Genomic DNA, 23,148 nt, shown 5'->3' with positions numbered 1-23,148 from the left:
TGATGTTGTCTACATGGACTTTAGCAAGGCCTTTGACAAGGTACCACATGGTAGGTTGTTGCATAAAGTTGAATCTCACGAGATCCAGGGTGAGGTGTCCAAATGGATACAAAATTGGCTCCTTGACAAAAGCCAGAGGGTGGTTGCAGAGAATTGTTTTTCAGACTGGTGGCCTGTGACCAGGAGTGCCTCAGGGATCAGTGCTGGGCCCACTGTTATTTGTCATTTATGTTAATGATTTGGATGAGAATATAGGGGGCATGGTTAGTAAGTTTGCAGATGACACCAAGATTGGTGGCATAGTGGACAGTGAAGAAAGTTATCTCCAACTGCAACGGGATCTTGATCAATTGGGCCAGTGGGCTGACGAATGGCAGAGGGAGTTTAATTTAGACAAATGGGAGGTGATGCATTTTGGTAGACTGAACCAGGGCAGGACTTACTCAGTTAATGGTAGGGCATTGGGGAGAGTTACAGGACAAAGAGAACTAGGGGTACATGTTCATAGCTCCTTGAAAGTGGAGTCACAGGTGGACAGAGTGGTGAAGAAGGCATTTGGCATGCTTGGTTTCACCGGTCAGAACATTGAATACAGGAGTTGGGACGTCTTGTTGAAGTTGTACAAGACATTGGTAAGGCCACACTTGGAATACTGTGTGCAATTCTGGTCACCCTATTATAGAAAGGATATTATTAAATTAGAAAGAGTGCAGAAAACATTTACTAAGATGCTACCGGTACTTAATGGATTGAGTTATAAGGAGAGGCTGAATAGATTGGGACTTTTTTCTCTGGAGCATAGGAGGCTGGGGGTGACCGTATAGAGGTTTTTAAAATAATGAGGGGCATAGACAAGGTAGATAGTCAATATCTTTTCCCAACGATAGGGGAGTCTAAAACCAGAGGGCATAGGTTTAAGGTGAGAGGGGAGAGGTACAAAGTGTCCAGAGGGGCAATTGTTTCACACAGAGGGTGTTGAGTGTCTGGAACAAGCTGCCATAGGTAGTAGTAGAGCTGGGTACAATTTTATCTTTTAAAAAGCATTTAGATAGTTACATGGGTACCATGGGTATAGAGGGATATGGGCCAAATGTGGGCAATTGGGACTCGCTTAGGGGTTATAACAAAAAAGGGCGGCATGGACAAGTTGGGCCGAAGGGCCTGTTTCCATGCTGTAAACCTCTATGACTCTATGACTCTAGGAGCAGAACTAGGCTATTTGGCCCATCGAGTCTGCTCCGCCATTCAATCATGGCTGATATTTTTCTCATCCCCATTCTCCTGCCTTTTCCCCATAACCCCTGATCCCCTTATTAATCAAGAACCTATCTATCTCTGTCTTAAAGACACTCAATGACCTGGCCTCCACAGCCTTCTGCGGCAAAGAGTTCCTCAGATTCATCACTCTCTGGCTGAAGAAATTCCTCCTCATTTCTGTTTTAAAGGATCATCCCTTTAGCCTGAGGTTGTGCCCTCTGGTTCTAGTTTTTCCTACTACTGGAAACACCCTCTCCACGTCCACTCTATCCAGGCCTCGCAGTATCCTGCAAATTTCAGTAAGATCCCCCCTCATCCTTCTAAATATCAAGCAGTACAGACCCAGAGTCCTCAACCGTTCCTCATACGACAAGCTCTTCATTCCAGGAATCATTCTTGTGAAGCTCCTCTGGACTCTTTCCAAGGGTCCTTCCTTAGATACAGGGCCCAAAACTGCTCACAATACTCCAAATACTCCCTCAGTCCAGTTTAACTGCCTCTCTGCCTGGCTTGTGTCAGGTGTTAGGAGCCGGAGAGTTAAAATCAGGACCAAATATTGGGGCTGGCAATTCAACTGTTGTGAATGTTATTTTTCTTCTGGAAACAAACCCCTTGTTCAATATTCTTTATTCCAATTTAAATATGGAAGAATTTTCAACACTCGTCAACAATTACTCTATATTTTCAGCTTCTGGTCTAATTTTGTATCCAGCTTGCCCTTGGGTCCCATGAGCCTTTACTTTTTTAACTGTTCTGCCATGTGGGACCTTGTCAAAAGCCTTGCTAAAATCAAGGGTATTCTGCAGCTGTTAGTGTTGCCCATGACCCTGGCATCAGGGTAGCAGCACTCCATCCTGGAATCATGTATATGGCCACAGAACACTTATCTACTCCCCTTACTATCAAATCACCATCTATAACTGTGGCTCATCTGGTCTTCCTCATAATTCCCCCGTTCCACCCTCTCCCCAACAGCTGAGCCACCCTTGGTGCCTGGTTCTGACTGCATTACCCAGATGAACCAGGATTCTTTGTCTATCACTGAAGAGACAAGAATGGGCCTCATGTGTGCAGTCCCACACAGCTGGATGATAGAAAAGAAGTGTCAATGTCGGTCGTGTGGAAGTGGCTCCTTAGGGCCCCACAAGTAGGTTCTTGTAGATCTTCCTTGTCCTCAGCCATTAGATGTTTTTAGATTTCCAGAAGGCATTCGATAAGGTTGCTGCAGAAGATTGGGGTACACGGAGTTGGGGGTAAGGTGTTAGCGTGGATTGAGGATTGGTTATCTAACAGGAAGCAGAGAGTTGGAATAAATGGGTGCTTTTCTGGTTGGCAGTTGGTGACCAGTGGCGTGCCGCAGGGATCGGTGCTGGGGCCTCAACTGTTTACCATTTACATAGATGATCTGGAGGAGGGGACTGAGTGTAGGGTATCAAAGTTTGCTGATGACACGAAGATGAGTGGGAAAGCGAATTGCGTGGAGGATGCGGAAAGTCTGCAGAGAGATTTGGATCGGCTGAGCTAGTGGGCAAGGATCTGGCAGATGGAATATAACGTTGGCAAATGTGAGGTTATCCACTTCGGAAGAAATAATAGTAAATTGGAATATTATTTAAATGGAGAAAAATTACATCATGCTACTGTGCAGAGGGACCTGGGGGTCCTTGTGCACGAATCGCAAAAACTCAGTCTGCAGGTGTAGCAGGTAATCAAGAAGGCAAATAAAATGTTGGCCTTTATCGCGAGGGGGATAGAATATAAAAGCAGGGAGGTCTTGCTGCAACTATACAAGGCACTGGTGAGGCCGCAACTGGAGTAATGTGTGCAGTTTTGGTCCCCTTATTTGCGAAAGGATATATTGGCCTTGGAGGGAGTGCAGAGACGGTTCACCAGGTTGATACCGGAGATGAGGGGTGTAGCTTATGAGGAGAGATTGAACAGATTGGGTCTGTACTCGTTGGAGTTTAGAAGGCTGAGTGGTGATCTTATAGAGACATATAAGATAATGAAGGGGCTGGATAGGGTAGAGGTAGAGAGATTCTTCCACTTAGAAGGGAAACCAGAACTAGAGGGCACAACCTCAAAATAAGTGGGGGCTGGTTCAGAACAGAGTTGAGGGTACTTCTTCTCTCAGAGGGTAGTGAATCTCTGGAATTCTCTGCCCATTGAAGTGGTGGAGGCTACCTCGTTGAATATGTTTAAATCACGGGTAGATAGATTTCTGATCGATAAGGGAATTAAGGGATATGGGGAGCAGGCGGGTAAGTGGAACTGATTCGCCTCAGATCAGCCATGATCTTGTTGAATGGCGGGGCAGGCCCGAGGGGCTAGATGGCCTACTCCTGCTCCTATTTCTTATGTTTTTATGTTCTTATCACCACTCACTTGGCTGTCCTATTAAATTTTCAGCAAGGTCCGGTCCAGAAATTCCCCGTCCTCGCCCGAAATCCATTCTCCTTTCACTTCTGGAACTTGAGGTGACTTCAAACTGCATCTCTGTTTTCCATTCTGCTGACAATTCTGAACACCTTCATTCACACAGAAAAGCCCTCTGCAGTCCACCCTCCAGCTCTGCTCATGCTGCTGTAAGGTGCCTCTGAAAATCCATAAACTTTTCCTCATCTGTCCTGATGCCTCCTCTTCTTTTCGATTACATTCCACACTCACTCGCCGCCCTCCACATTTTAGTTCATCCCAATCTCTACGGCCAGTATCCTAACTCACACCAAGCCCACTTCACCCAATGCACTAAACTCTACGGAAGCTGAATCCTGTGCCAAGAAAGTTCCATCAGGTGTGTCAAGCCTTTGTTCACTGAACTACACTGGGTTCCAGTCCCTCAACACCTCAGTTTGAAACTTCTCCTGTGGTCAAAAGGCAAAAGCTAAAACAACAGGGGTGAGTTTCATTTCACATCTTCCGTTTCTATTGCAACATGCCGCAATCCAAGAATCTGGATATGATGACACACTGAGCAATGTTCTCAATCAATCCACTAATGTAGATAATCATTAAAATCAAATTCATCACATTTTCCAGCTGATCAGAATTGTGAGCTATACATCATTGGAATTCCATCTCTAATTAACATATTTTGGGGCTTTGACTCCACTCAAATCATCCACAATAAGCTCCTGGGTGACAAGGGCCTTGTTCACAAGTGGACAGACATATTGGAGGGTAATGTGGGGAGGGTGGGGAGAGCTGACCTCCATTGGCCAAGTCCACAGGGTCAACACTGGGAGGAGTGAATGCGGGCGAGGGAGATTGGGAAGGTTAGTCCCCAGAGGATGCACTGGATGAGGAGCTCAGAGAGAGGGCAGGAGGAGGTACTGTGTACAGTTTTGGTCTCCATACTTGAGAAAGGATATGCTGGCACTGGAGGGGGTGCAGAGGAGATTCACTAGGTTGATTCCGGAATTGAGAGGGTTGGCTTATGAGGAGAGACTGAGTAGACTGGGGCTATACTCATTGGAATTCAGAAGAACAAGGGGAGGTCTGATAGAAACATACAAGATTATGAAGGGAATAGATAAGATAGAAGCAGGGACGTTGTTTCCACTGGTGGGTGAAAATAGATCTAGAGGGTATGGCTTCAAAATAAGGGGGAGCAGATTTAGGACTGAGTTGAGGAGGAACTTTTTCACACAAAGGGTTGTGAATCTGTGGAATTCCCTGCCCAGTGAAGCAATTGAGGCTACCTCATAGAATGTCTTTAAGGCAAGGATAGATAAATTTTTGAACAGCAAAGGAATTAAGGATTATGGTGAGCGGGCGGGTAAGTGGAGCTGAGTCCACAAAAAGGTCAGCCATGATCTTATTGAATGGCGGAGCAGACTCGAGGGGCCAGATGGCCTACTCCTGCTCTGGCTTTTTATGTTCTTATGTTCTAATTTCAAAGGGGTCTCGGAGAAGCAAAATGCAAAGCAGAAAGAAAGAGTTGAGAAAAGATCTTGTAGAGACAGAGCAATGAACAATAGTCGAGAAGAGGAACATTGAGGCCAGTAAACACTTCGGCTAATGCTGAAAAACCAGCAGAACAGAGAAGTGAGGCCTGAGGGAAAGAATCCAGGGACAAGGGAGGTCCAAAATGTCCTTTTGGGGACCTGAGGAGAAATCCTGCTCCTGTTCTTTTGTTTCAGGTATAGAATCGCTCCTGATTCTGGGCCGTAATCCATCCTTTGATCATTTTTCTGGTTCTTGGTGACTTCCAGCTTTACCTTGTTTTTTAATGGCGCAGTTAATTCATCACACCTTCATCCACATGGAAATACCTTCCACAGTGCATCCTCCGCCTTTATCGCTCCTTCTTTAATATGCCTACCCAGATAAAGACTTGATCCTCTGCTTTTGTTACGTTGGTTTGATCCATTTTAGTTGTTCATATTTTGTTTTCGGAATCATACAATCATAGAATCACACAGTGTAGAAGAGGCCCTTTGGCCCATCGAGTCTGCACTGGCAGACACACCTGAACTCCCACCTAATCCCATTTACTAGCACTTAGCCCATAGTCTTGAATGTTATGACATGCCAAGTGCTCATCCAGGTACTTTTCAAAGGATGTGAGGCAACTCTTCTCTACCACTCTCCCAGGCAGCGTATTTCAGACCTCTGGGTAAAAAGGCTTTTCCTCATATGCGTCCGAAACCTCCTGCCCCTTACCTTGAGCCTATGTCCCCTTGTGACTGACCCTTCAACTAAGGGGAACAGCTGTTCCTTATCCACTCTGTTCTTGTCTCTCATAATCTTGTACACCTCAATCAGGTCGTCCCTCAGTTTTCTCTGCTCCAAAAAAAACAACCCAAGCCTATCCAACCTCTCGCCATAACTTAAATTGTTCCACCCCAGGCAGCATCCTGGTGAATCCCCTCTGCACCCCCTCCAGTGCAATCACATCCTTCCTATAATGTGGCGACCAGAACTGCACACAGTATTCCAGCTGAGGCCTCACTAAAGTTCTATACAATTCCAACATGACTTCCCTGCTTTTGTAATCTATGCCTCGATTGATAAAGGCAAGTGTCCCATATGCCTTTTTCATCACCCTACTGACATGCCCTTCCGCCTTCAGAGATCTATAAACAAAACGCCAAGGTTCCTTTGTTCCACAGAACTTCCTGGGATTATGCTGTTTATTGAATATTTCCCTGTCAAATTACTCCTTCCTAAGTGCATCACCTCAAACCTTTCAGGGTTAAATTCCATCTGCCACTTATCTGTTCATTTGACCATTCCGTCTATATCTTCCTGCAGCCCAAGACACTCCATCTCACTGTTGACCACCCAGTCAATCTTTGTGGCGTCCGCAAACTTAATAATCCTACCCTCCACATAGTCATCTATGTTGTTTATATGAATGACAAATAATAGGGGACCCATCACAAATCCCCGTGGTATGCCACTGGACACTGGCTTCCAGTCACGAAAGCAGCCTCTGTCTCCTACAACTGAGTCAATTTTGAATTCACCTGATCAAATTATCCTGATCCCGTGGAATAAAGATGATCTTTTTGCTGATTTCACTAAATTCTGCCATTCCAGCCACATAAAATGTTTCACTTATATCTTTAACTTTACTCTGGGGTGTTAGGTTCCACCAGGTGTGAAACACGTACAATATTGTTCATATTAACGTTGAGAGTTTAACACATGTTGAACTCAAGTTTGAAAATTGTATTCTGAACAGCTCAGCAACTGATCCATGCCGTCACCCTGAACTATCCAGAAAACTGGTTTCAGAGACACTGACGCACTCTGGTACCAGGCGTCTGAACACGAGGCATGACCGGTGTTGGACATTGGGCCTCATTAACATAGTTCTGACAGGCTGTGGACACCAACTGGGTGATGAGAGGAAGCTTCCCAAACTCTGGAACACCAGTTCTTGTCAGGCAGTGACCGTCAGCACAGTGCTAGGATGAATAGGGTAAGTGAGGATGGGAGTGGTGGGTGAGGGCATGTTAACGACTGAGAGATTGATGAATAAGGACTGGCAGAGTTTATACAGCAGAAGATAATGTGAACAGAGCAGCAAATATGGATAGAGTGGGATAGAAATTCGTGTGGTAGCAGATGGAGAAATATTCACAGAGAGCACATTGTGCAGAAGTCTGTCTTTCTTAAAGGCAGTCTGTCCTCTTCAAAGCACTGAATTGCAGGGGCTGATGCAGAACTTTATTGCTGCGAATCTGATGAAACACCAGAACACAAAAAGGGTCAAACGAAATTAGTGACCTTACATGGGAGGTCAAGGATCAGCGAACTCATCATCACATGACATGTCCTGGCTATCACAACTTTAACCTCTCATTCTCAATGCATCACACTCCCAATATATTAACAGCTCATAACACCTCATCACCGCTTATCGACATTTCCCTTATGATCTTCTGCTTTCAGACATCCAAGTCCTATTGTTTGTCCAGTTTTGCCAGTCCCAGCAGGACAGAGCAGAACAGCACAGCAGATCCGACACAGTCAGCACTGTAGGCTCAGACAAGTATAGGTGTAGGATCAGTGTGTGGGGGAAACCACCAGACATTGAGTGAGCTACAAGCACTCATGGTGAGGGAGATGGTTCGTGTGTCAGCCAGATGGGGAGCTTGGAAACTGGTTCTGATGCAGGGGACTCAGGGGGGATGAGGTGAAATATAGGACAACACAGGTGAGGTTACTGACGGAGATATTCAAGTGTATTGACTGTCTCCTGTCATTGTTAAGATGCTTGGAGAAGTTCAGCTGCAATTCAACAAGAGGGACCAACTCTAGAGCTTGTTCCTCTGGGCAGCCCCCGCTCCATTTCTCTGTTATGCTGCCGTCTGCAACTACTGTCCCATATTGTAGCCCTTGTGTGGGCAGGTCGCCTACTCCACTGCCTTTCCTGTTAGGCTGTAGCAACACTCCCTGTCAAATCCCGGAATAAACCACAACATCTCCGGAAACAATCCACTCTGCATTCAGAGACTTTGTAGTAATATTCAATATTATCCTTGCCGCAATTTAAATACCTAGTTATTTACTCAATGCCAGTGTTGGGTTTCGCTTACAGCTGAACACAGGGTTTTTTGTGAGAGACAATTGAATAGATTGAATGTCACTGTGCGGTTCAAATTCACAAATACAACGTCAAGTCGAATAAAACCTGAGTGTCGCCATGACAGCATGAGTTCAGAGGCTTCCCGCACAGCAGGAGGTCCTCACGTGGACACCAGTGCAATGAATGGATGCTCCGCAGAGTGGATTGGAGCTGATTGCAGTAGATGGATTCCCCAATTGGAGGAACACTTATTTCAAAAGCACAATAGCCACCCGTGTTATAGATCTGAATGTTCTGATCCGCTGTCATAAACAGGAAAGGAGGAAACATTAAATAAGGGAACATTATTTTGTTTTGATATTGTGGATTTTCAGCAACTGATAAATTAACTTTTGGTTTCATTTCCCTGCGTCAAGTCCAATTCCAAGAAAGTCAGTTGATGCTGAATGTTGTGAAGGGTGTGGTTGGAGGATATATATATGTATGCGTGTGTGTGTGTTTGTGTGTTGGAAGAATTGAGCACATCGCATTCTATTCTTCCAGCTGATCAGACAACAGAAGTGAAGAAGCAGCCTGTCTATTTGCGCAGATCATCATGAGGTAAGACAGATTTTCTTGTGTTAATACTGTGTAGACTATAGCTCAGTGCTATCACTGCGGCCTCAGGGTGTTGTGGATTCCTGTCACTCCAGAGACTTGAGCACATAATCCAGGCCTATTCTCAATGCAGTGGTGTGGGAGCACTGCGTTGCCTGAGGTCCCACATTTCAGATGAGATATGAAATCAAGGCAGCGTCTGCCTCTCAGTGACACGACATCAGAGAAAAGGTAAGGATGTTCTCCAAGTGTTTGGGTCCATATTTATCTCTGAGCCAAAATCACTTAAACAAATGATCTAGTCATGATCACATTGTGTTTTTGGGATCTTTCTGTGTAGAAGCTGGCTGACACATTTCCCATATTATAATAGTGACAGCAAATCATTCACCAGAATGAGCATTGGGACATCCTGAGGATTGTGAAAAACATTCTAGAAATTCACATCTGTCTTTAACATATTCCGTCCTTTATATTACATGAATTAAAGCATAATTAAAGCATAATGCTGTTGGCCATTGAAAAGGCTAACTTAGCCAACTTAAGAAAACTCTACTGTCTGCTGTGATAGACATTCTTCTTAAAGAAGCGCTGCAGCATAAGACGGGCCAATTATTTACAGTACTGTATCCTGTACTGTGTGCAATTCTGGTCACCCAATTATAGAAAGGATATTATTAAACTAGAAAGAGTGCAGAAAAGATTTACGAGGATGCTACTGGGATTTGATGGATTGAGTTATAAGGAGAGGCTGGATAGACTGGGACTTTTTTATCTGGAGCATAGGAGGCTGAGGGGTGATCTTATAGAGGTCTATAAAATAATGAGGGGCACAGATCAGCTAGATAGTCAATATCTTTTCCCAAAGGTGGGGGAGTCTAAAACTAGAGGGCATAGGTTTAAGGTGAGAGGGGAGAGATACAAAAGTGTCCAGAGGAGCAAGTTTTTCACACAGAGGGTGGTGAGTGCCTGGAACAAGCTGCCAGAGGTAGTAGTAGAGGTGGGTACAATTTTGTCTTTTAAAAAGCATTTAGATAGTTACATGGGTACGATGGGTATAGAGGGATATGGGCCAAATGCGGGCAATTGGGATTAGCTTTGGGATTTAAAAACAAAGGGCGGCATGGACAAGTTGGGCCGAAGGGCCTGTTTCCATGCTGTAAACCTCTATGACTCTATGACTCTGTGAGGGTCAGTGTTGGAAAGTGTTCTGAAATAGGAATTAACTCACATACTCTGAGTGAGAAAGGTGGTTCTGGATTTTACGTCTGTTCTAATCATCCAAAATGGAAAGGGGAAATGGGATGAGGAAGCCGCGTATCACATCCTCGCTGCCCAGAGCACCACCTGAGAGTTCCTTCCATCACTTAATATGTTGGCAGGATGACTGGGAGGGATGGAGTGGTCAGGGGTGGGAAGTAGGCAGAATTGTCTCCCTCCCACCTGACGTATCGCTAACCAACAGGCGTAGTGTCGCAGTACAAGCTGACAAAGTGGCAGAATGCTCATTGAGAACTGACCCAGCAGTGGGCAACTCTCCTTTCCTTGAGAAAGAAGTGGAGAGCTCTGAGACCCTCCTGGTGGGGGATAGAGGTGTAGGATTACCAAGGCTTTTCCCGCCTGTGCTTGACAGGGCACTCAACTGGGTTTGACCCATTTCCCACATCTCTGCCCTCACCCCTTCCCCTCCCTCCCAGAACTATGATAGTGTTCCCCTTGTCCTCACTTTCCAGCCAACCACTCTTCACGTTCAAAGAATCAGCCTCCACCGTTTCTGCCATGATGCTACCATAAAACACAGCTTCCCCTCACCCATTACCCAGCCTCTGTCAGCATTCCACAGGGACCACTCCCTCCATGAAACCTCATCTACTCCTCCATCACACCCCACTCCTGTCCCCTCCCTCTGCACCTTCCAATGCAATCACAGAAGGTGTAACACCTTCCCCTTTACCTCCTCCCTCATCACCGTTCAAGGCTCCAAACACTCCTTTCATATTCAGAAGCGTTTCAGTTGCACCTCCTTCAATTTGGTTTATTGTATTTGCTGCTCCCAATGTGGTCTCCCCTACATTGGGGAGAATAAACGCAGACAGGGTGACCACTTTGTGGAATACCTTTGCCCAATCCACAAGCATGACCCCACCCTTCCTGTTACCATTGTAACTCAGTACCGTGCTCTCATGCCCACAGTCCATCCTTGACCTGCTGCAGTGATCCAGTGAAGCCCAACGCAAACTGGAGAAGCAGCATCTCATCTTCCCATTGGACACGCTGTACCCCTCAGGAATCAACATTGAGTTCAGCAACTTTGACTGCGACCTTTCTCCAACACTTTAAACCCCTTTTGAAAAAGTATCGCATAAATCTATTGTCTCAATTGAAAAATCTGCTGTCCCACCACTGGCTTTATTATTAAATTAATTATTTTGAACAGTTTAAGTTATTAATTTAAGTTAGGTTTCCGGTTTAATTCAGTCCCCTTGCTCTTCGAAGCATCCTTTCCTCTCTGCTCACAACTCCCACTTCTCTCTGAATTCCCTTGTCCCTCAGTTTAGTTGGTCCTCTCAGCTTTGGCCACACATACAGGTGAGAGTTTAGCGCCGCACCAAAACTGCTGACTCTCGGAAGAAATAAGAGCAAAAAGCAGGTTTGTTTATAATATTGTATCAGGCAATATTTCAAATTTAATTAAAATTAATTTCCACTCAGACTTTGTATCAAATACAAGTTAAATTCCACTTCTATATTGTCACAATGTTTCATCAGGTTCTCAGTAAGTGCCCTCAGACAGGTATTCTGCATTTTAGTTATCTGGAGTGATTTACTCAGGTCCTCCTCTCTGATCCAGTGACTGTTCCAATGCCTCAGTCTTCCATCCTCTCCTCAATAACAGCTGCGATAAGTAGCTGCAAATATTCCTGAATCTTCTGTTAGGGGAGGGGTGAATAATTAAATGATATTGCTGATTCACTGCAGAATCCTGAGGAGGTCCCAATCTACTGACATGTGGGGTACGGACATGGGAAGCTTCAGCTTCTGTTTGTTGGCTCTACACTGACTAATGTTCCACCCTCTCCATCCAACAACTTTCAACCCACTCCTGAACACGTTCAATACTTGCCTGCCCCTCCCCCGCCGACAATGTTCACACCACGACTAACAATGTTCAATAAATTCACAATATTCAATCCCCTAATAAAAATATTCACCCCATAACAATTTTAACCTCACTCCCTGTCGTTGTTCATCCCCTTCCAACAATGTTCACCCCCCTCCTTGCGATGTTCACCCCCTCCTCGCGATGTTCACCCCCTCTTGTTAATCAATGTTCCCTCTTCCCCCAACAATGTACACCCCCTCCTAACAATGCTAAGAGAGTCAAGCACCCACTCAGGTGGGTACGAACATTGTTTGGTTTGAGAATGGCGTCCATTGTCGGGGAGTGAGGGAGTGAGAATTGTCAGGGAGCAAATACGGCAAACCCACCATGAGTTCTGGGAGCTGTCACTCAAACTATGAACTTTCAGGCCATCCCACTGTGATAATGATAGGTTGTGAAACCAGTCAGATAGTAGTAATATAATAATGTTAACCCTCAGGCCTAAGTCACTAACAGCTATTGAAATTGCAAGCACTGATTTTTTTCAACTCAGAGACACTGCAGGCTTTCTTTCAAAACTTAAAGGGCAGTGGATTTAAATGAATTGATAATGTGACTGTTGTAATGTGACTGACGAGCCCCCAACTGTAGTAGGTAAAAAAACCTCTGACATTATTAGTAAATCAAAGTGCAGCGTTATTTTCACAATTGTGGGAGAAGCAACGTTCCTAACAGTGGACCCCAGCCTTCTCTTCGAACACAAGTAAGAACAGAGTTTTATACCCCTCGGTATACAGATTCCCGCTGTATGAGCAATCTCCAAGGCCGCGATCGTTCGTCATTGCCTTGAAACAATATTACAGGTTTTGCACAAACAAGTTAATCTGATATACATTCAGGAGACAACGGTTTTCCCTTATCTGGTCCGAATGTAAGAAACAATGAATTCTAACCAAAACAATGAATTCTACAGCACTTCTCATACAAGCTCTAAATATCACAGAGGTCACTTTGACACTTTGAGTTTTGAAGTTTATTAACCCATTCCCGACTTCACTCTCCCCTTTTGGTCGGATGCCAGGTCCAAACATGGCACCTATGACCAACTCAGAACCATATGTTATCGGGGAATGGGCCCAGCTCCTTAGTCGGGAGGTCTGCCCCCTCCGCCTGTACACTTGCGCCCGGCATAATCCGCGCTGTTACTGTTTTGCAACAGGCGTTCAATAATGCCATACAAACACAGCAAGTAATTACAATTACAATTAATACAATCAATCCATGCATCAGGTATGAACCCCACGACCCGAACCATTGGCCCAGCCAGCCCGGAGGAATATAATCATGATATTGGTTCCCTTCTTCCTGTATTGCTTTTGCTACTTGTTTAATATGATCTGCTAAGCGAGTTATATTCTCCGAAGCATCGGGAATATACGTACAACTATGGCACATGTTCCACCTTGGGAGGCTAGCACATAATCGAGTGCCTATCAGTTCTGTAACACCATAGTTCGAATAGCTACGACCGCTGCTGACATTTCAGAGATGGCCGTGCTCACCTCCTCGAACCCATCCTTAGTCTTATTTGCAACTTTCTCTCGGGTTGAGGCCATCTGTATAAGTTCCTGCGCTGCCTTTGCCGTCCCAGAAAATGGGTAGGCTATCATGAAGAATCGTTCTGTCTCACTGATGGCTCGCTTAGCCCTAAGCAGGTGTACTCGGGGTGGGCCCGTAAATCAGTGTAATGGTGAATATAAGGCACCACATATGCCAAATAACACAATCCTGTCCAATTCCAGGGGAGCCACGGATAGGCATTGCTTCCACAGACAAAATAGGTACCATTATATGCAGTCATCGCGCTTATATAAGCGAAGGAGAGGTTAACCGGGACGGTGGCTATGGGGCACTGGATTGTGACCTGTATCATGGCCTCAGCATCATCAGTGATATCAACCTGCTGTATACAGTAGCTACGGCCAACAGGTATGGTTCCATTTCTTATCAGGCAGATAGATCCTCTCTGTTTATTTTTCACAACAAAGTAGGGTGGGGATCCTGATCTGTCGTAGCTGGGCTGGTAATTCTTCTTAAAGGTCGATAAAGCCCCCTAGCCTTGAAACAACATCACTGTTGCTGATACCCTGCATAGTGGTACCTGATGGGGTTTTAAATGTCAGTTTCTTTGTCCCTTTCTGGGTTCCATTCTGATTTAAAACCCATTCAATTACTTCTGGAGCTGATAAAGGGATAGGGAATAAGGAAATTCCTCCCTTTCCTCCGTGCGTGGGAATGTGTGAACAGACCCAGCACTTGCTCAGATTCGATTGTGATGCATACAGATAAGACATATACACAAAGATGTTCATACAATAGACAGAGTCATCATTACAGAGATGATCACTGTGCTTCACCCCTAACTCCTCATAATTCAATTTATACTTTCCCGCTATGGCTAACAGGGCCAGGGTCGTGAGTATCAGCATGAGAAGCATCTTATCACTTACTGATATCCCGCGCGACCGTTATACAATGGTCCAAAGGCTATATCGCCCACGTGCAAAGTTTCCGCGCGCCCGTTCAGCTTGCTTGGAGGTCAGTTGTTGTTTGTTTATATCTGCAATTGGAGTATATCACATATTTTTCCAATTAATTTCATCATATTCAACTGAATATATACAGGCAAGGATATCTCCACTAATTATAACTTCATACGGCTCATTTCATTTTTGTACAAGCCCTGATTTGTTAGGTAATATTTTTACTGGGACATCCCACTGTTGGGACTGTCAGGGAGCATTTCAAGCTCTCTCTGCATCTCTTATTGCTTGATTGTCTTTTACCGATTTATGCATCTCTTTTAGTTGGGTGCTTAGTTCCAAAACATATCTCCTGATTTTATCTTTTAGTGGACCTACATCGGTCCCACCTGTTATGATGCTTTTTGGTAATAGCATCGTCCGTCCTGTCATCAGCTCATAAGGGGTTAATCTGGTTGTTTGGTTTGTAGCAACCCTTAATCTCATTTAGTATGGTGGGCAATACCTTCATCCACGTTTTTTTCCCCCCGATATCTGTATGGCTTTCGCCAGTGCAAAGTATTTTTGCCCAATGTAATTAATTGTGCTATGCTTTAAGTTCATTTTAGCTAATTTGGCCTCATCAGCTTGGAATTCTGAGGCCAACTTAGAAACTTAGCTGCATTCTCTGATAGTACAATGTAAGGTAAACAAACTTTCTCGTGGCCAAGTTGTTGATGTAGCTGGAGACTGCTTGTACGTAATAATAATATCTAATTTAGTTATGCTTTAGAAACAGATGTTTGTTTTGTTCAATCTCAGCGCTGGTTTTTGGCTGCTCTTTCTCTCTCCTTTGTCTAAAATAACCGTTATTTCAAAAACAATGCTTAAAGAAAGGCATATTTACTTCAGATCAGTCGAGTTTATTCTGAAGAAATAAACAGACCCTTCAGTTGGTTTGGTGCAAATCAAACAACACTTTGCACTGGCTGCAGCTGGCTAATTCTATCAAAAGACATCGCTTTTCTCATTTAAATCACATACCATACAACTCCGATCTTTGTATGGTGTATTCTTACATTATATCTAATTTGTTCATTTGTTTGTCCACATTTGAAAGTGCAATGTTTAAGCAGAAATGATCCTTCTATCGACAGATTGTCTCATAAGGTCTCACAGGTGCCAATAGTTTATGCTGCCAGACACAGCTCTTTAAAAACACAGATAACCGAATAAACCATTTGTTGTGTGCAGTCGAATGCTGCAAGACTTTTGAGTCTGGCTGCAACTCTTTCTCTCTCTCTCTCTCTCAAGTAATCCGGTTTCACTTCCTGTCATGTTAATGTTAATTGTGCAAGTTATTACAAATTATGGCAAAGAATGGTTACATGTTTGGAATAACTAGCCTTTTTTTTTCACAGACTTATGTTTTTGTCAATACACAATATATATTATATCGGGTATCTCAAAACCCTCTTAATTTAATTTTTAAATTAATCTGTTTCCATTTTTAAACTGAGCTCCAGATCAGAATTCCTTGCACTTTTAGAACAATAACAAGCACAATACATATAACAATAACAAGAGTTACTTGATTAGAAATGTTTTGGTTTGCTTCCTAGCTGGCTAGGTTCTAAGCTTTGCAGTGTTCTTAGATTTGGAAAACCTTGAACAATAGATGGCACAATTCCAACGGCAGTATATAGTTTTAACTAGTTACACTATCAGAACTATCATCAATGTTAGATGATTTAAATGATGTAATTTGTTGCATATTATCGGAACATCACACAAGTCTTGAATTTCATATCGGTAACTAACTGGCAACACAAGTTCCAATAATTCATGGTGTTCAATGGTTGGCATCAAATGCAAATTAAAAATACTCAAGGACAACATCTTTATTTGTATTAACAACTGAGGTTTTAACTGATTAATCTCCTGCTGTAACTTGGGATAATCGGAACTACGATTCATTGATTTGATAGACTTTAAACTGACTCATAGACAGTATATTCACCTCATTCTTTTGTTCCTGCTTTTCTATTTTTCACCAAATTACTTATTATTTTTTTAACTTCTCAACTACACTCTTATAATTTCAACTTCAAGACAAGGAAAGAGCACATGGTCCTTCCAAGGTTTAACTCCTTTCTCAACATTAAAACGAACAACAACAAAACATTCACGCAATCACGTTGTTAAACACACAGATACACATGGAAGCTTCCAACATTTATTCAGACTTAACATCTTAAACTGGGATGGAAGTAAAACATTTAAGAATACAGACCGTTGATTAACAGTCGCTTTTATGCTGCTGCCTTCCAAACTGTAATTCAACTCAAAACAGAAGTAAATTCAAGAAATCTGATCACTTTAATCTTTAACCGTTTGTAACAAATACTTCCCCAGCATTTTCTTATCTCATTTATTCCACTGAATTATTTCCCTCATCTCTAATTATATTGATTTGTCAATTTGGTATTATAGGCGGGCACTCCCTTTTAGCCCGTCTGTCATTTAATACAGTTTCATGGTTGATCCATGTAACACATTTTAATTAGAATGCATTATGGCAGTATAATAATTCCCAGTGTGACACACGCACTCCCATTCTACCTTATGTAACTGCCTTCTCTCTTAAATTTTGACTATATCTTAAAATTACTGCAAGTCTTATAACTCAGAGGAATATAAACAAGTGATTAATCATCAGTTCAAATACGCAGGAATAATTCTGTTTATCTTTTCAACTTCAGTTCTATCAAAAATACATTTTCAAATTTAACAAAGCCTGATCCAAATAATCCATTTATTTTATCACTTTTAAATATCCCTCCTAAAATAATTATCTTTACACTGGCAGATGCAAGATCGAATCTACTGTGTGCTTAAATGGCTAACTCTCCTTACGACTCTTCAGATGTAATCTAATGCTATTATTCCCACATTCCCCAAATCTCTGTCCGATGCCCCGATCGTAAAATTTACCGGGGAACGTAATTTATTAAACTCGCATTGATCTGCTATACCCCATTCCACCACATGAGGCTCTCGATCGCAATTACATCTTACATCTCTCTCGCTCTCTCCCTCCCTCGAGTGAGAGAGAAACTTACAACCTGTTTGTTTTCTTTTAACCCTTTATTCCCCTTTTAACTGTTTTGTTGCGGTAATTGGTGTATTCCTTTAACTGAGTCCAATGCTTCCAGACACCCCTACCTTGCATATCTGTGCAGGCACAGGTGTCTCCACTGATAATGATCTCATAGGGGCCTTTCCATTTGGGGGCAAATCCAGGTTTTCCTGGTAGTGTTTTTACCATAATCTTGCTGCCCGCCGGGGGTACCTCCGGGGTCTGTTCTAGCTTATTGTGCTCATCCATCACTATTTGTTTGTCCCGTACTGTTTTCCGCATATCTTTCAATTGGGAGCTTAACTCTAATACATATCGTCTAATCCTGTCCCGTAATGGGCCTACATCTGCCCCTCCGGTAATGATGGACTCGGGCAGTTGCATAGCCCTTCCGGTCATTAGCTCATATGGTGTCAGTCCAGTGGTCCGATTTGTAGTGGCCCTGAGTTTCATTAATATGGCGGGTAATACTTCTGTCCATCTCTTTCCTGATTCCTGCATGGCCTTGGAAAGGGAGGTTTTAAGCGTCCTATTCATACGTTCCACCATTCCTGATCTTTGAGGGTGGTAGGGTATGTGAAACTTCTGTTTTATCCCCATCAGTTGACATATGGTTTTGACTACCTTCCCTGTAAAGTGTGTGCCTTGATCGGAGTCTATTTGCGAAGGCACCCCCCCATCTTGGGATGACTTCCTCAGCTAGTATTCTAGCCACTGTGGTGGCAGAACAATTTTTCGTCGGGAATGCTTCTACCCATCTGGTGAATTGATCAATTATTACTGAGCAGTAGGTTCTTCCGTGTGACTGCGGAAGAGGTCCTGTAACGTCAATTTGCAGGTGTTCCCAGGGACCCTTAGGGCGAGGCTGGTGCCCCATCTTGATTTTTACGGGTCTTCCAGGGTTATACTGTGCACAGGTTATGCACCGGTGACAATATCGGGCAATGTCCCGTCCCATTCCTTTCCACCACCATTCCTTCCCTATACTGGTCATCATGGCATCCCTTCCCACATGCGACAGCCCATGATGTAACTGCATCAGAATATGCTGGATACATTCTGGGGCTAGAACTTTATTATTTAATCTCCATACCCCCCCCTCCATCAGGTGTAGCTCCTTGAACTTTCCATCTCACACGTTCTTCTTCAGGGGTATCAGCGTGTAGCTGTGAGATATCTATCGGGGGTTCAGTTTTAATCGAGGCGGCCGGCAAGGCCTGCACTTCCCCCCTTTTACTAGCCTTTGTATTGGTTCGGCTAGCCTTGCGAATTCTGATATGAAGTTGCGGCTGTAATTAAACAACCCCAAAACCTTCCTTACCCCTCGGACGGTTACCGGTCTTGGCATTTGCTGAATGGCTGTTTTCCTGTCCAATGGCATTTCTTTGGTCCCCTGGGATATCAGGTGTCCCAGATATAACACCTGCGCTTTCCCTATTTGGGCCTTCCTGGGGCTCGCCTTTAGTCCCTGTTCGTCTAAGTGTTTCAGGACTGAGTTTAGTGCCGTCTGGCGATTATCTACACTGGGTCAATTCCACCACTCCTGTTCATTCGTATCGGGATTTTGGAACAACATTGGCAAGCCAGATACCTCTTTATCTTTCCTTTGATTCTCACATTCACTGATCCCTCTTAATTGTTTTAATTCTCTTAATTCTGTTCCAATAAGTGGGAGCATTCCCGAATACTCTCTGAATCTCTGTTTTATACTGGGTGAGGGGTTTATAATTTTGCTTTTGGCCGCGCACCAGTTCCCCTCCAGGTTACTGGTGCTGAGTTGTATTCTAGCACTTCCTACTCCACTGGAGGAGCGGGTGGTCTCTGTGTGGACTCATTAGGAGGTAGAGGAACAGTTTCCTCTCTCTATTGTTTTTCTTCGAAGACTTGGTTTCGTTTCTCCAATTCTCTTATTCTGAATTCTAGTTCTCTAATCTTTTTTCTATCTTGCTCAATTAGTCCAGCTAACTGATGCATTAACAATACTCCTATCTTCTTTGCCTCATTTCTCTTTTCTTTATATATCCACGTTTTCTGCTACTCTAAGGTCTGAGACGTATCCCAGCCATCCTTTTGCATCCTCTTTATTAATGCTTTTTTCATTGACATGTACATGTCAATGAGAGGACCTGCAGATCCCCTCATCCTTCATTATCTGCCATTTTGCAGACTTCACTACCCCCCTTTGGAGTCCTACAGTGCCTGACAAAGTGACCCAGTTTCCTACAATTATGGCACGCACCCCTTAATTTATCTTCTCTACTGTTTGCACTAACGTTTTCCTGTTTTATTTGTAGGTGTGGTTTCTCATCTGGTCCATCTCTAATTCCAGATGCCCATTCCACTAATTCATCATAAGTCTGGGTATTGAGAACTCCCATTTTAAGGATTTTTTGGTGAGCTGGCGACAGCCCATCTTTAAATGCTTGTAAAAAGGCTCTATCTGTTCGGGCAGCTTCGGGTACTCCCCAACATTCTTGGTATATTCTAAAGAGTCGCTCCCCAAATTCGGAGGCTCTTTCACCCCTTTGTTGATTAACATTTTAATTTTTTCTTTGACATCAGCCCATTTCTTACCCGAGACTGAAACCTGTTCAATTAATCCGGCCAATTGATGAACTAAGAGAACTCCAATTTTCTTAGTTTTGTTTTTCTTTTCCTCTTCCAACCATTTTTGTTGTTGGTCCAGTGGATGGTCTAAATCCCATCCCGCTGTTATCATCTGTTTTGTGAGTCTGTCCCTCTTAGTCATAAATTCATTTATCAGGGACCCAGGGGGTCCCCACTGTCTTTGTCCCGCCATAACACTGATAAGTTTATACTCACCACCTGGAATGACTTATTCTCCCTTCTTGCTCTCCCTCTCTCAGGTCGCTCTTATCGGAGTCCGGTGATACCTGTAAGGGTTGATCAGATCCCTCCGTACCATCGCTTATACTATTTTTTTTAAGCCGGCTTCTCCTTAGAAGGCTTTTCCTTCTAACTCTTACACATGAAGGCTTTTCCTTCAAACCCCGGCGATCACTCAGACAGTCTCTATCTCACTCACGTCTAAACATCTCACACTCTTATCACAGATGATTACCCACTGCATTTTGACCCACTCTATTTAGAGTTCGATAATCTATTCCGGTGTCCCGGTCGTGGCCATTCGACCGGACCGTAAACAGATTATCCCAGACGAGCCCCCAATTGTTGTAGGTAAAAAACCTCTGACGCTATTAGTAGATCAAAATGCAGGTTTATTTTCCCAATTGTGGGAGAAGTGAGGTTCCTAACAGTGGACCCAGGCCTTCTCATCGAACACAAGTAAGAACAGAGTTTATATATGTCCCTGTTCCCGCCCTCATTACATTGCAATTTTCTGAGATGGCTGTCATTGTTCATGGTGAGATTCTTGTTGTTTTAGCAGTATCTTCCTCTGCGTAGTTTGTCCGATCTCCAAGGCCACGATTGTTCATCATTTATATCCTTGAAACAACATTACAGGTTTTGCACAAACAAGTTAACTAATATACATACAGGTTTGAATAATACTTTATATCAAGATAAGATGAATAACGTATGATGAATATATGTATGAATCTATGGTGAGTCAAAGACAGAAGGCATACATGTCAACTCCATCGTGTTAAACAAAGGTACATAAAATTGGAAGTTGTTTAGCTTAACTCGAGCTGGGTTAATCGCATTTCTTGATAACAAATGGAGACAGAGGAATAGCTGTTCCTTTTATCTGGCACAGACATGAAAAACACCAAACTCTGACAAAAACATGGACTCTGCAGTGTTCGAAACAAAATCACAGAGTTCGGGTCTTAATGCTTAAGTGTGACAAGGGTCATTAACCCATTCCCGACTGCAATTAGGGATAGTCAGCATGGTTTTGTGAAGGATAGTTCGTGCCTTACAAACCTTATTGAGTTCTTTGAGAAGGTGACCAAAGAGGTGGATGAGGGTAAAGCAGTTGATGCGGTGTATATGGATTTCAGCAAAGCGTTTGATAAGGTTCCCCATGGTAAGCTTTTGCAGAAAATATGGACACATGGGATTGAGGGTGATTTAGTGGTTTGGATCAGGAATTGGCTAGCTGTAAGAAATGATGGGAAATATTCATCCTGGAGTTCAGTTACTAGTGGTGTACCGCAAGGATCTGTTTTGGGGCCACTGCTGTTTCTCATTTTTATTAATGACCTGGATGAGGGCGTGGAAGGATGGATTAGTAAATTTGCGGATGACACTAAAGTCGGTGGAGTTGTAGACAGTGCGGAGGGAAGTGGCAGGTCACAGAGGGACATAGATAAGCTGCAGAGCTGGGCTGAGAGGTGGCAAATGGAGTTTAATGCGGAAAAGTGTGAGGTGATTCACTTTGGAAGGAGTAACAGGAATACAGAGTACTGGACTAATGGTCAGATACTTGGTAGTGTGGATGAACAGAGGGATCTGGGTGTCCATGTGCATAGATCCCCGAAAGTTAGCACCCAGGTTGATAGGGTTGTTAAGAAGGCGTACGGTGTGTTAGCTTTTATTGGTAGAGGGATTGACTTTCGGAGCCAGGAGGTCATGCTGCAACTGTACAAAACTCTGGTGCGGCCGCATTTGGAGTATTGCGTACAGTTCTGGTCGCCGCATTATAGAAAAGATGTGGAAGTGTTGGAAAGGGTGCAGAGGAGATTTACCAGGATGTTGCCTGGTATGGTGGGAAAATCGTATAAGGAAAGGCTGAGAGGCTTGAGGTTGTTTTCGTTAGAGAGAAGAAGGTTAAGAGGTGACTTAATAGAGGCATACAAGATGATCAGAGGATTAGATAGGGTGGATAGTGAGAGCCTTTTTCCTTGGATGATGATGGCTAGCACGAGGGGACATAGCTTTAAATTGAGGGGTGAGAGATATAGGACAGATGTTAGAGGTAGGTTCTTTACTCAGAGTAGTAAGGGCGTGGAATGCCCTGCCTGCAGCAGTGGTGGACTCGTCAACATTAAGAGCATTCAAATGGTTATTGGATAAACATATGGATGATATTGGAATAGTATAGATTAGAGGGGCTTTAGATTGGTTCCATTGGTCGGTGCAACATCGAGGGCCGAAGGGCCTGTACCGCGCTGTAATGTTCTATGTTCTATGTATGGTATGCTTTTTCTGTACAGCGCGCAAGGAACAATACTTTTCACTGTATACTAATACATGTGACAATAGTAAATCAAATTAAATCAAATTAAATCAAATCAAATCAAACCTCACTGGCAAGACGTCACGCTGGCAAAAATCACTCCTGCTCTCCAGTGGTGGAGACCAGTAAATGTGCCAGGGGCAGTGCCAAGCGGTGGGTCCTGAATGGGGGTGGGGCAGTAGATACATTACACAAATTACATTAATAATGATTCACTTGTAATTTCAATACTGACAGACACTAGCAGCGTCCTGGTGTATAAATCGATTGATGTGGTACAATACCAGTGCTAAACATCTGTACTGCATCACTTAGGGTTAACCA

General features: G+C 43.6%; 1 protein-coding gene across 2 annotated transcripts in view; it reads left to right on the top strand.

The window, feature by feature from the left end:
* The window catches only part of LOC144486240 (interferon-induced protein with tetratricopeptide repeats 5-like), a 115,860-nt gene that overhangs the window by 46,801 nt on the left and 45,911 nt on the right, over window positions 1–23,148 (top strand). Inside the window, exon 2 of one of the 2 annotated variants that reach the window (XM_078204308.1) lies at window positions 8,840–8,896. In XM_078204308.1, coding sequence (XP_078060434.1) covers window positions 8,892–8,896 — 5 coding nt within the window. In that variant the 5' untranslated portion in view covers window positions 8,840–8,891. Of the gene's footprint in view, window positions 1–8,818; window positions 8,897–23,148 lie in introns of those variants that run through there. The other variant, XM_078204310.1, reaches the window with a different exon arrangement.

This window comes from Mustelus asterias, unplaced genomic scaffold, assembly GCF_964213995.1.
Source record: "Mustelus asterias unplaced genomic scaffold, sMusAst1.hap1.1 HAP1_SCAFFOLD_301, whole genome shotgun sequence".
NCBI lineage: Eukaryota > Metazoa > Chordata > Chondrichthyes > Carcharhiniformes > Triakidae > Mustelus > Mustelus asterias.
This window is presented reverse-complemented; position numbering and strand designations above follow the sequence as displayed.